At 43.8% G+C, this 12,957-nt stretch overlaps 1 protein-coding gene across 1 annotated transcript in view; it reads left to right on the forward strand.

Annotated features, from left to right (window-relative positions):
• Positions 1-226: 226 nt before the first annotated feature.
• Positions 227-12,957, forward strand: part of LOC143818466 (solute carrier family 26 member 10-like) — a 100,261-nt gene continuing 87,530 nt past the window's right edge. Inside the window, exon 1 of the mRNA XM_077299759.1 lies at positions 227-502. Within this exon, the coding sequence (XP_077155874.1) occupies positions 238-502 (265 nt within the window). The 5' untranslated portion in view covers positions 227-237. The remainder of the gene's footprint in view (positions 503-12,957) is intronic.

The following is a 12,957-nucleotide window of genomic DNA, read 5'->3' on the forward strand; positions in this document are numbered from 1 at the left end:
CTTTGATGCTTAGTCCCATAGGTTTAAATAAAGGATGTCATCCTTTTCCTGATATTTGCCTTTTCAACAGAAGTGGTTAATAAAGGATGTTTCCAGGGAGGATATTCCCAAAGCAGACGAAAGTATGATTGGCCCACCTCTTCATACAGGAAAGCAAGCGAAGATTACAGACAAATATATAAGGGCTTCCCTCTCTTGTATCCCCAGTGATCTCAGGTTACATTGGCAGCCTTCACTATGAGTACACTGGCAGTGTACAGGAACGTCTACACGGAAGAGCAGTTTCAGAAGGTGTATGGCACAGCTAAGGACTTGGAAAGGCCTCCGCTGACTTTAAAGCAAAAATTAGCCAGGAGCTGTAAATGTTCAACTCATAGTCTCCACACTTTTCTTAGGCATAGGATCCCTATTGTAGGCTGGTTACCCAGGTACAAGCTAAAGAAATGGATTCTGGGAGATCTTGTTGCGGGCCTGACGGTTGGCATAGTACATATCCCACAAGGTAAGTGCACCCGGCTGGACTTACTACATATACACTATATATGTCTATTATTCTATTCTTTCCTTACTTTACTTAAAAAACTTTACCTTTATACTTTTCTTTCTTACTGTATTTTGGATCCTTAAAGATTCATTTTAGATTGACGACTTTTACTTTATGCTTTTCCCTTTTTTTAAATTTTGTCTTAGCAGTCGAAAACTTTAACTATGAATTGCATGTAAAATTTTAAATGTATAGTGCAGTTTTGGAGAAAAATGTCATAGAAAATTCAAATGAATACCAATACTATACATAAGATTACAGAGAAAGGACCTTAAACCTAAGCTCCCAAATTCTTAAATAATGTCATCAGTTTATTGAGCTGTGAAAATTTCTATGTGACAATTTAATTGTGAGGGTACATTTTTTAAAATATAAATATATATTTTCATTTATTTTACTCACTTTTAGAGCGCTATTAATTCTGCAGCGCTTTACAGATATTTTCATTACTGCCCCATTGGGGTCACAATCTACAGTAGATTCCATATCAGTATGTTTTTGGAGTGTGGGAAGAAACTGGAGAACCTGGAGAAAACTCCTTCAAACACGGGGAGAACATAAAAACTCCTTGCAGATGTTGTCCTTGGTTGGATTTGAACCCAGAACCCCAGCGCTGCAAATATATATATATATATATATATATATATATATATATATATATATATATATATATATATTAGAAAAAAGCTTACTTGCTCATTGAAATTTTAGCTTCTAAAACTTTCTTTACTCCATAGATAAAATAGTACAATGTATTGGTATTAGAGCAGAGACATGCTTTGCCCTTTTCACGTTTCCCTGTGACTGGCTATGCTATGGGCATTAAAATAGTTATCTATTGTAGAACTCCACTCCATCCTCTATGACGTTAGAGCATTTTATACTGAGTGTGCCAGGCTAGGATCAAGAAACCCTTTCATTAGGCAAAGTTGAGGGCCATATCAAGTACAATCATTGTCAGATTGGCTCGCTTGTGTACCCTAAGATTTGCCTGTTGTCCCAGAATCTGATACTATAATTGTCCCTAAAATATCCAGAACAAATGTAACCTCATTTATCCCTACTCCCTAGCCACGGACAGAGTAGACCCCTGATCCACATAGGACAGGATGGACCAGAACTGATCAGCTCAAGTGATCCAACAGCCCAAGCCTCCCATAGTAGCTAGGATTACAGGTGTGCACACTTCATAATAACCTTTAAACCGTTTCACTAGTGATTGGAAACAGCTCTTCTTCCCAAACAATTGATACATATCTCATGGGACCCCACATGACCCTACATATATGATCAGAAGCAGATAAAGTACTTACAGGATTCAATTATGCAATTAGTGCTAATTATCAGTAATTGCATAATTATAATTTTAACAGGCAAAAAAAGTGAGTGACTTTTCACAGGGGCAGACACTGACAGCTTGGCTAGGACCCCTGTGAGAGAAATGTGTTTGGGACCCCTCCTTTTCCTTTTGTAGTGACAAAGCTACAGAGTTATATATATATATATATATGTATATATATATATATATATATATATATATATACATATATATATATATATATATATCTCAATTAAATATAGGAAACACTAAAGTCCCACATCCTAGATTTCACTGAATTAAATATTCCAATTGCAAATCTTTATTCATTACATAGTGGAATGCGTTGAGAACAATAAAACATAAAAATTACCAGTGCAAATCAAAATCAATATCCCACGGAGGTCTGAATTTGTAATTATACTCAAAATTAAAGTGGAAAATCAAATTACAGGCTGATCCAACCACAGTGGTATGCCTCAAGACAAGGAAATGATGATCAGCAGTGTGTTTGGCCTCCATGTGCCTGTATGACCTCCCTACAACACCTGGGCATGCTCCTGATGAGGAGGCAGATGTTCTCCTGAGAGATCTCCTCTCAGACCTGGATTAAAGCATCATTCAACTCCTGGACAGTCTGTGGTGCAATGTGGTGTTGGTGGATGGAACGAGACATGATGTCCCAGGTGTGCTCATGGGGAATGGGCAGGCCAGTCCATAGCATTAATGCCTTCATCCTGCAGGAACTGTTGACATGCTTCAGCCACATGATGCCTAGCATTGTAATGCTTCAGATGGAACCCAGGGCCCACTGCACCTTCATATATGGCAGTGTTCCCCAACTCCGGTCCTCAAGAGCCACCAACAGGTCATGTTTTCAGGATTTCCTTAGTATTGCACAGGTAATTGAATGTTAGCCTGTCCAGGTGATGCAATTATCACCTGTGCAATACAAAGGAAATCCAATCCTGAAAACATGACCTGTTGGTGGCTCTTGAGGACCAGAGTTGGAGAACACTGATAAATGGTGTCACAATGGGTCTGGCGATTTCATCCCGGTACCTAATGGCAGTCAGGCTACCTCTGGCTAGCACATGGAGGGCTGTGCGGCCAAGCAAAGAAATGCTTCCACACAGCATTACTGGCCCACTGCCAAATCGGTCGTGCTGGAGGATGTTTCAGGTAGCAGAATGTTCTCCATGGCGTCTCCAGACTCTGTCATGTCTGTCACCTGTGCTTAATGTGATCCTGCTCTCATCTGTGAATAGCACAGGGCGCCAATATCGAATATGCCAATCTCCGTTCTCTGGCAAATGCCAATCGTCTCGCACAGTGTTGGTCTGAAAGCGCAACACCCACTTGTGAACGTTAGGGCCTCATACCACCCTCATGGAATCTGTTTCTGACAGTTCGAGCAGACACATGGATGTTAGTGGCCTGCTCTCATCCATGAAGAGCACAGGGCGCCAATGTCTAATCTGCCTATCATGGTGTTCTATGGCAAATGCTAATCGCCCTGCACAGTTTTGGGCTGTAAGCACAACACTCACTTGTGGACGTTGGGCCCTCATACCACCCTCATGGAGCCTGTTTCTGACAGTTTGAGCAGACACATGGATGTTAGTGGCCTGCTGGAGGTTATTCTGCAGGGCTCTGGCACTGCTCCTCCTGTTCATCCTTGCGCAAAGGAGGAGGTAGCGGTCCTGCTGCTTGGTTGTTGTGCTCCTTCTATGTCTCCTGGTGTACTGGCCCGTCTATTAGTATCTGCTTCATGCTCTGAACACTGTGCTGACAGACACAGCTACCCTTCTTGCCACAGCTCGCATTGATGTGCCACCCTGGATGAGCTGCTCTACCTGAGCAATTTCTCTGGGTTGCAGACATTGCCTAATGCTACTGTACAGTACCTCTAGGGATGAGAGCAATGACAAAATGCAAAAGTGACCAAAACAACAGCCAAAAAGGATGAGAACAGAGAAATGGTCTGTGGTCACTCTTTTGAAAACCACTTCTTTATAGTAGTCGTTTTTCTAATTGCCTATCATTACTACCTGTTGTCTTTTCCATTTGCACAACAGCAGCAGAAATTGATTCACAATTGGTGTTGATTCATAACTGGACAGTTTGATTTCACAGAAGTGTGATTGACTTGAAGTTACATTGTGTTGTTTATGTGTTCCCTGTATTCTTTTTGAGCAGTTTATTTTACATAGTGCCATCTCTTGTCCCTTAACCATATCGGATTCACTTGTTTTGTATTTATAGCACCCTATCTTTATTTTATAGTGTCCTCTCTTGTTAGATATAAAATTAAATGACTGCTGAGGGAGGATGGGAAAGCTTCTTTCCTGATGGAGGAGCTGATGGACTGGTCTTCTGGTCAGATGCTGCTCTATCAGCAGTCAATTTATATCTAACAATAGGGCACTGTGAATAACAAAAATAACAAGAATACTGTATGTAAAGGATGGTGCTGTACAAAACAGGAGTTGATACTATGTAATAATAAACCGGGCTGTATATAACAGAGAACACTACACAATAATAATCCAGTAAATTGAATATTTTCTATTATAGAAATAAACAATCCGTTTAGATATATTTTTATGCATTTATGTATTTGTAGTATACCAAATATTGCTGTTTCTGTGTCCTGTAATAACTTTGCAGTGCCTTGTCACAAGAGATTCCTGTGGAGAGTATATTGTTCTAAATAACCTATTGAATTTTGTAACTAATTAACAGATTCATTATTTTATTTTTTTTATGTACTCTGATGTCACTACCGGCTTGTATTATGGCCACGGGTGTTTTATTGTGTGTACTGTATATGCCTGATGAAGAGAACAGACTACCCTTGAAAAGCACAGCAAATTAAAAACCTGGACCTGGCTTGTCGGTGTGTCTCCTTCCTGCACCGAACATGTAATTAGTGACGGCACTGTACATAACTACACAGGGCTACTCTTGTAGGGTTTTTGCAGCAGAATTTAATCAAATGGATGTGGAAAAAATTTACAACAAAAATGCATGTGAAAGGCATGACAAAACGTGTATTTTATGCAGAGCTTTTCCTGGCAACACCTCAGGATTTGCAGCTGAATTTTATGGTAAAAATCCCGAATAGTGCACATAGCCGTAGTCCCTGTCCCACATATTATAAGTCCCTGAGAGCATTATAATGAATTACGGGGTGATAGAAAATTATATCAGTGTCTTATGATGAATTGACAATGGGGGGAGATGCTATCAGGTATTTAGTATCCTCCGCCACTTCCCAGTTCATTGCAAATCTCTGACAGTGTCTTCTCCTACACCACAATTCATTATGATGCTATCAGGTTCTTGGAATCCTCCCCACCACCCAATTCATTCTAAATTCATATTAAAGCTGCACTCCCATGAAAAATGTTATACTCGTAATATATTGCAGTGACCATATTATATGGGGAAGAAGGAAGCAGCTGGTTCAGGAGTTGAAGAGAAGAATGAATTCTGCAGGGACAAGATACTTCCTGCTTTTACATAGAGCAGAGAAAATGAAATGAGGATAAATAACTGGGTAAAAAGGCAAAATGAGCAATTGTAAGTACACAGTGCTATATAATGGGATAACTACAATATACAGTGCCTTGCGAAAGTATTCGGCCCCCTGGAACTTTTCAACCTTTTCCCACATATCATGTGTTAGGGCTGGCGGAACGCACCGAGTAAATATATATGTTAAATAGGTGCATTCTCAACTCGGGGTCCACCGTGCAGGAGAGAAACCTGCTGCTAGCAAATGGCGCTATACGGTGGTATAAGCAAACTCTGTTACTTCACAGAATCGCAAAGATATGAAAACGCTGTGCCCTGTTAAGCTCACAGAGGATTACAGCTACCTAACTGAGCAAAAGGAAAGAGTGGTCATGCAGTCAGCCTAGCACACGAACAACTCCTCTCCGGTGGAGCCGGAATTCTAGTGGCTATGCGCCAGCCCTGAATCCATACACACAAAACTCTGTTATGGATCCTGGTGGCAGGGATCACAAAACTGACCTGATAGGTAAACGGAATATAGGACAAGCTCTGGGGATGTGGGAACTATACTGACCGCAACACTGATCCTATCCAAACACACTAAAGGCAGCCGTGGAGCGTTACCTAAAATCCTAGACGCCTCTTCACAGCCTGAGAAACTAGCTACCCCTAGAGAGAAAGCAAGCCTCACGCCTCAGAGAAATATCCCCAAAGTTTACACAGCCCCCCACAAATAATAATGGTGAGTTAAGGGGAAAGCACAAACATAGAAATGAAAACAGGTTTTAGCAAAATGAGGCCCGCTAATACTAAATAGTCAGAAGATAGCAAGGGATCTGTGCGGTCAGTAAAAAACACTATCAAAAACTATCCACGCAGAGAATACAAGAACCCCCACACCGACTCACGATGTGAGGGGCGCACTCCGCACCCCAGAGCTACCAGCAAGCGAGAAAATCACATATAAGCAAGCTGGACTGAACTCATCAGATAGTGAGAAACATTTTCAATGAAACAATGAGCAAATGAACTAGCAAGACTTAGCTTCTCAAGGGGAAGAAAGGTCACAAGTGAAGTCCAGGAGAGATCAGAACCAGTACTGAATACAACGACAGCAGGCAACCAGTAAAGGTCCAGGTGAATTAAATAGGAACCAGAATAGCAGGAAATGAGACAGCTGAGCCACCTACAGACCAGCCGAACGCTAAAGCCCACAAGAGGGAGCCCAAGAACAGAACTCACACAGTACCACTCATGACCACAGGAGGGAGCCTGAGAACGGAATTCACAACAGTACCCCCCCCTTGAGGAGGGGTCACCGAACACTCACCAGAGCCCTCAGGACGAGCCAAATGAAAGGCACGAACCAAATCGGCCGCATGGACATCAGAGGCGACAACCCAGGAATTATCCTCCTGACCATAGCCCTTCCATTTGACTAAGTACTGAAGCTTCCGTCTTGAAACACGAGAATCCAAGATCTTCTCCACCACATACTCCAATTCTCCCTCGACCAAGACTGGAGCAGGAGGATCAACAGAAGGAACCACTGGCACCACATACCTCCGCAACAAAGACCTATGGAACACATTATGAATGGCAAACGATGCTGGGAGGAGCAAACGAAATGACACAGGGTTCAGGATTTCGAGAATCTTATAAGGACCGATGAACCGAGGCTTGAACTTAGGAGAAGAAACCTTCATAGGAACATAACGAGAAGACAACCATACAAAATCCCCCACACGAAGTCGGGGACCCACACAGCGACGGCGGTTGGCAAAGCGCTGAGCCTTCTCCTGTGACAGCGTCAAATTGTCCACCACGTGGTCCCAAATCCGCTGCAACCTATCCACCACAAAATCCACCCCAGGACAGTCAGAAGGCTCAACCTGACCTGAGGAAAAACGAGGATGAAAACCAGAATTGCAAAAAAAAGGCGAAACCAAAGTAGCAGAACTAGCCCGATTATTGAGGGTGAACTCAGCCAAAGGCAAAAAAGTCACCCAATCATCCTGATCAGCAGAAACAAAACATCTCAGATAAGTTTCCAAGGTCTGATTAGTTCGTTCGGTTTGGCCATTCGTCTGAGGATGGAAGGCTGACGAAAAAGATAATTCAATGCCCATCTTAGCACAAAAGGACCGCCAAAATCTGGACACAAACTGGGATCCTCTGTCAGACACAATGTTCTCCGGAATACCATGCAAACTAACCACATTCTGAAAAAACAGTGGAACCAAATCGGAGGAGGAAGGCAGCTTAGGCAAGGGCACCAAATGGACCATTTTAGAAAAACGATCACAAACTACCCAGATGACAGACATTCTCTGAGAGACCGGAAGATCCGAAATAAAATCCATGGAAATATGCGTCCAGGGCCTCTTCGGGACAGGCAAGGGCAAAAGCAATCCACTGGCACGAGAACAGCAAGGCTTGGCCCGAGCACAAATCCCACAGGACTGCACAAAGGAACGCACATCCCGCGACAAAGAAGGCCACCAAAAGGACCTAGCCACCAAATCCCTGGTGCCAAAAATCCCAGGATGACCCGCCAACACTGAAGAATGAACCGCGGAAATGACTCTACTGGTCCATCTATCCGGGACAAACAGTCTCTCCGGTGGACAACGGTCAGGTCTATTGGCCTGAAATTCCTGCAGCACCCGTCGCAAATCAGGGGAGATGGCAGACAAAATCACCCCCTCTCTGAGGATACCAGCCGGTTCCGAAACTCCCAGAGAGTCAGGCACAAAACTCCTAGAAAGGGCATCAGCCTTCACGTTCTTCGAACCCGGAAGGTACGAAACCACGAAATCGAAACGGGAGAAAAACAGCGACCAACGAGCCTGTCTAGGATTTAGCCGCTTGGCAGACTCGAGATAAGTCAAATTCTTGTGATCCGTCAAGACCACCACACGATGTTTGGCTCCCTCAAGCCAATGTCGCCACTCCTCAAATGCCCACTTCATTGCCAACAACTCCTGATTACCAACATCATAATTCCTCTCGGCAGGCGAAAACTTTCTTGAAAAGAAAGCACATGGTCTCATCACAGAGCCATCAGAGCTTCTCTGCGACAAGACAGCCCCTGCTCCAATCTCAGAAGCATCAACCTCGACCTGGAAGGGAAGAGAGACATCCGGCTGACGCAAAACAGGAGCCGAAGAAAACTGACGTTTCAGCTCCTGAAAGGCCTCCACGGCCGCAGGAGACCAATTCGTCACATCAGAACCCTTCTTGGTCAAATCCGTCAAAGGCTTAACCACACTGGAAAAATTAGTGATGAAGCAACGGTAAAAATTAGCAAAACCCAAGAACTTCTGAAGACTCTTCACCGATGTAGGTTGAGTCCAGTCATGAATAGCCTGGACCTTGACTGGATCCATCTCAATAGTAGAAGGAGAAAAAATAAAGCCCAAAAAGGAAACCTTCTGGACTCCAAAGAGACATTTAGAGCCCTTCACAAACAAGGCATTGGCTCGCAGGACCTGATATACCATCCTGACCTGCTTCACATGAGATTCCCAGTCATCAGAAAAGACCAAAATATCATCCAGGTACACAGTCATAAATCTATCCAGATACTCTCGGAAGATGTCGTGCATGAAGGACTGGAACACAGAAGGGGCATTAGAAAGCCCAAAAGGCATCACCAAGTACTCAAAATGGCCTTCGGGCGTATTAAATACTGTTTTCCATTCATCGCCCTGCTTAATACGCACAAGATTATACGCTCCACGAAGATCTATCTTGGTGAACCAAGTGGACCCCTTAATCCGAGCAAACAGATCAGACAATAGGGGAAAAGGGTACTGAAATTTGACCGTGATGTTATTTAGAAGGCGATAATCTATACAGGGTCTCAGAGAACCATCCTTCTTGGCCACAAAAAAGAACCCCGCACACAAAGGGGACGAGGACGGGCGAATATGCCCTTTCTCCAAAGACTCCTCTATATAACTCCACATAGCGGCATGTTCTGGTACAGATAAATTAAAAAGTCGTCCCTTAGGGAACTTACTACCAGGAATCAAATTTATAGCGCAATCACAATCCCTATGAGGAGGTAGGGCACTGGATTTGGGCTCATCAAATACATCTTGGTAGTCCGACAAAAATTCAGGGACTTCAGAAGGAGTAGAAGAAGCAATTGACACCAAAGGGGCATCGCCATGAATCCCCTGGCAACCCCAACTTGACACAGACATTGCTTTCCAATCCAGGACTGGATTATGAGCCTGCAGCCATGGCAGACCCAACACGACAACATCATGCAAATCATGCAACACAAGAAAGCGATTCACCTCCTGATGCGCAGGAGTCATGCACATGGTCACTTGAGTCCAGTACTGAGGTTTATTCTTGGCCAATGGAGTAGCATCAATTCCCTTTAGTGGGATAGTGAATTGTAAAGGCTCCAAGATAAAACCACAGCGCCTGGCAAAAGACAAATCCATCAAATTCAGGGCAGCACCTGAATCCACAAAAGCCATAACTGAGTAGGATGACAGAGAGCAAATCAAAGTAACAGACAAAATGAATTTAGGCTGTACAGTACCAATGGTGACAGACTTAGCGAAGTTTTTTGTGCGCTTAGAGCATGCTGAGATAACATGAGCAGAATCACCACAGTAAAAGCACAACCCATTCTGACGTCTGTGATTTTGCCGTTCAATTCTGGTCAGAATCCTGTCACATTGCATAGACTCAGGCTTCTGTTCAGAAAATACCGCCAGATGGTGCACAGGTTTGCGCTCCCGTAAACGCCGATCAACCTGAATGGCCAAAGACATTGACTCATTCAGACCCGCAGGCGTGGGGAACCCCACCATAACATCCTTTAGGGCTTCAGAAAGACCCTTTCTGAAAATCGCTGCCAGGGCACACTCATTCCACTGAGTGAGCACAGACCACTTTCTAAACTTCTGACAATAAACCTCTGCTTCATCCTGACCCTGAGAAAGAGTCCGCAAAACCTTTTCTGCTTGGTCTACCACATTAGGTTCCTCATAGAGCAATCCGAGCGCCAGAAAAAACGCATCCACATTTAGCAATGCAGGATCTCCTGGCGCCAGAGAGAATGCCCAATCTTGAGGGTCACCACGTAACAAAGAAATAATTATTTTAACTTGCTGAACAGGGTCACCAGAGGAACGAGGTCTCAGAGAAAGAAATAACTTACAATTATTCTTAAAGTTCAAAAACCTAGATCGATCTCCAGAGAATAACTCAGGAATTGGTATTTTAGGCTCGGACATAGGACTGTGAACTACATAGTCCTGAATGCTTTGTACCCTTGCAGAGAGATGATCCACACTAGAGGACAGACTCTGAATGTCCATATCTGCAGCTGAATTCTGAACCACCCAGAGATTAAGGGGAGGAGAGAAGCAAAACACACTGCAGATAAAAAAAATGAACTCAGGATTTCTCTTATCCCTCTTCTGCGATGCATTAACACTTTAGGGCCTGCTGTACTGTTATGGATCCTGGTGGCAGGGATCACAAAACTGACCTGATAGGTAAACGGAATATAGGACAAGCTCTGGGAATGTGGGAACTATACTGACCGCAACACTGATCCTACCCAAACACACTAAAGCTGTGGAGCGTTACCTAAAATCCTAGACGCCTCTTCACAGCCTGAGAAACTAGCTACCCCTAGAGAGAAAGCAAGCCTCCCTTGCCTCAGAGAAATATCCCCAAAGTTTAGACAGCCCCTCACAAATAATAACGGTGAGTTAAGGGGAAAGTACAAACATAGAAATGAAAACAGGTTTTAGCAAAATGAGGCCCGCTAATACTAAATAGTCAGAAGATAGCAAGGGATCTGTGCGGTCAGTAAAAAACACTATCAAAAACTATCCACGCAGAGAATACAAGAACCCCCACACCAACTCACGATGTGAGGGGCGCACTTCGCACCCCAGAGCTACCAGCAAGCGAGAAAATCACATATAAGCAAGCTGGACTGAACTCATCAGATAGTGAGAAACATTTTCAATGAAACATTGAGCAAATGAACTAGCAAGACTTAGCTTCTCAAGGGGAAGACAGGTCACAAGTGAAGTCCAGGAGAGATCAGAACCAGTACTGAATACAACGACAGCAGGCAACCAGTAAAGGTCCAGGTGAATTAAATAGGAACCAGAATAGCAGGAAACGAGACAGCTGAGCCACCTACAGACCAGCCGAACGCTAAAGGCCACAAGAGGGAGCCCAAGAACAGAACTCACACAGTACCACTCATGACCACAGGAGGGAGCCTGAGAACGGAATTCACAACAAAACTCCTCACCGGAGGTGCCGGTATTCTAGGGGCTTATTTCAGCCAACCCTGACCATATGCATATATGACCACAAGATAGCAAAGCTCATAACATAGGTTGATACTAGCGCATGGCCGTGCGGCCATGCGAAACTTTTATAGCTGCAGCAGACAAGTAACGTCCTAGTGGTCCAATAGGAGCTGCTACAGGACCTGAGTGTGTGACCCCCGACCTCCAATGAGAGGTCCTCTCGTGGGCATGCTCAGTGTGTGCAAAGCAGAACTTAGTCCCAGAAAAGCCTGCTTGCCGCTGACTAGTGCTGGCTGCAAAAGCAGAGCCTGGAAAGGCAGCAGTAACCCTTTGCACAGTATCAGGCTGCGCGAGATGTTGGGACCGACGTCTCCACTGAGCAGGCTCCACTGCGGCTGATGTAGAATGGGAGACCGCAGCAGACATGGTTCGAGATTCCCCCTGTGCAGCGGTGGGAACTCGACACCTAACATCATGCTTCAAACATAAAGATACCAAATGTAAATTTTTGGTAAAGAATCAACAAAAAGTGGAACACAATTGTAAAGTTGAACGAAATTTATTGGTTATTTTAAATTTTTGTGGAAATTCAAAAACTGAAAAGTGGGGCGTGCAATATTTTTCGGCCCCTTTACTTTCAGTGAAGCAAACTCACTCCAGAAGTTCATTGTGGATCTCTAAATGATCCAATGTTGTCCTAAATGCCTAATGATGATAAATATAATCCACCTGTGTGTAATCATGTCTCCGTACAAATGCACCTACTCTGTGATAGTCTCAGGGTTCTGTTTGAAACAGAGAGCATCATGAAGACCAAGGAACACAACAGGCAGGTCCGTGATACTATTGTGGAGAAGTTTAAAGCCGGATTTGGATACAAAATTATTTCCAAAATGTTAAACATCCCAAGGAGCAATGTGCAAGTGAGCATATTGAAATGGAAGGAGTATCATACCACTGCAAATCTACCAAGACCCGGCCGTCCCTCTAAACTTCCATCTCAAACAAGGAGAAGACTAATCAGAGATGCAGCCAAAAGGCCCATGATCACTCTTGATGAACTGCAGACATCTACAGCTGAGGTGGGACAGTCTGTCCATAGGACAACAATCAGTCGTACACTGCACAAATCTGGCCTTTATGGAGGAGTGGCAAGAAGAAATCCATTTCTCAAAGATATCCATAAAAAGTATTGTTTAAAGTTTGCAACAAGCCACCTGGGAGACACGCCAAACATGTGGAAGAAGGTGCTCTGGTCAGATAAAACCAAG

The sequence above is a fragment of the Ranitomeya variabilis genome, chromosome 3 (assembly GCF_051348905.1).
Source record: "Ranitomeya variabilis isolate aRanVar5 chromosome 3, aRanVar5.hap1, whole genome shotgun sequence".
Taxonomy (NCBI): Eukaryota; Metazoa; Chordata; class Amphibia; order Anura; family Dendrobatidae; genus Ranitomeya; species Ranitomeya variabilis.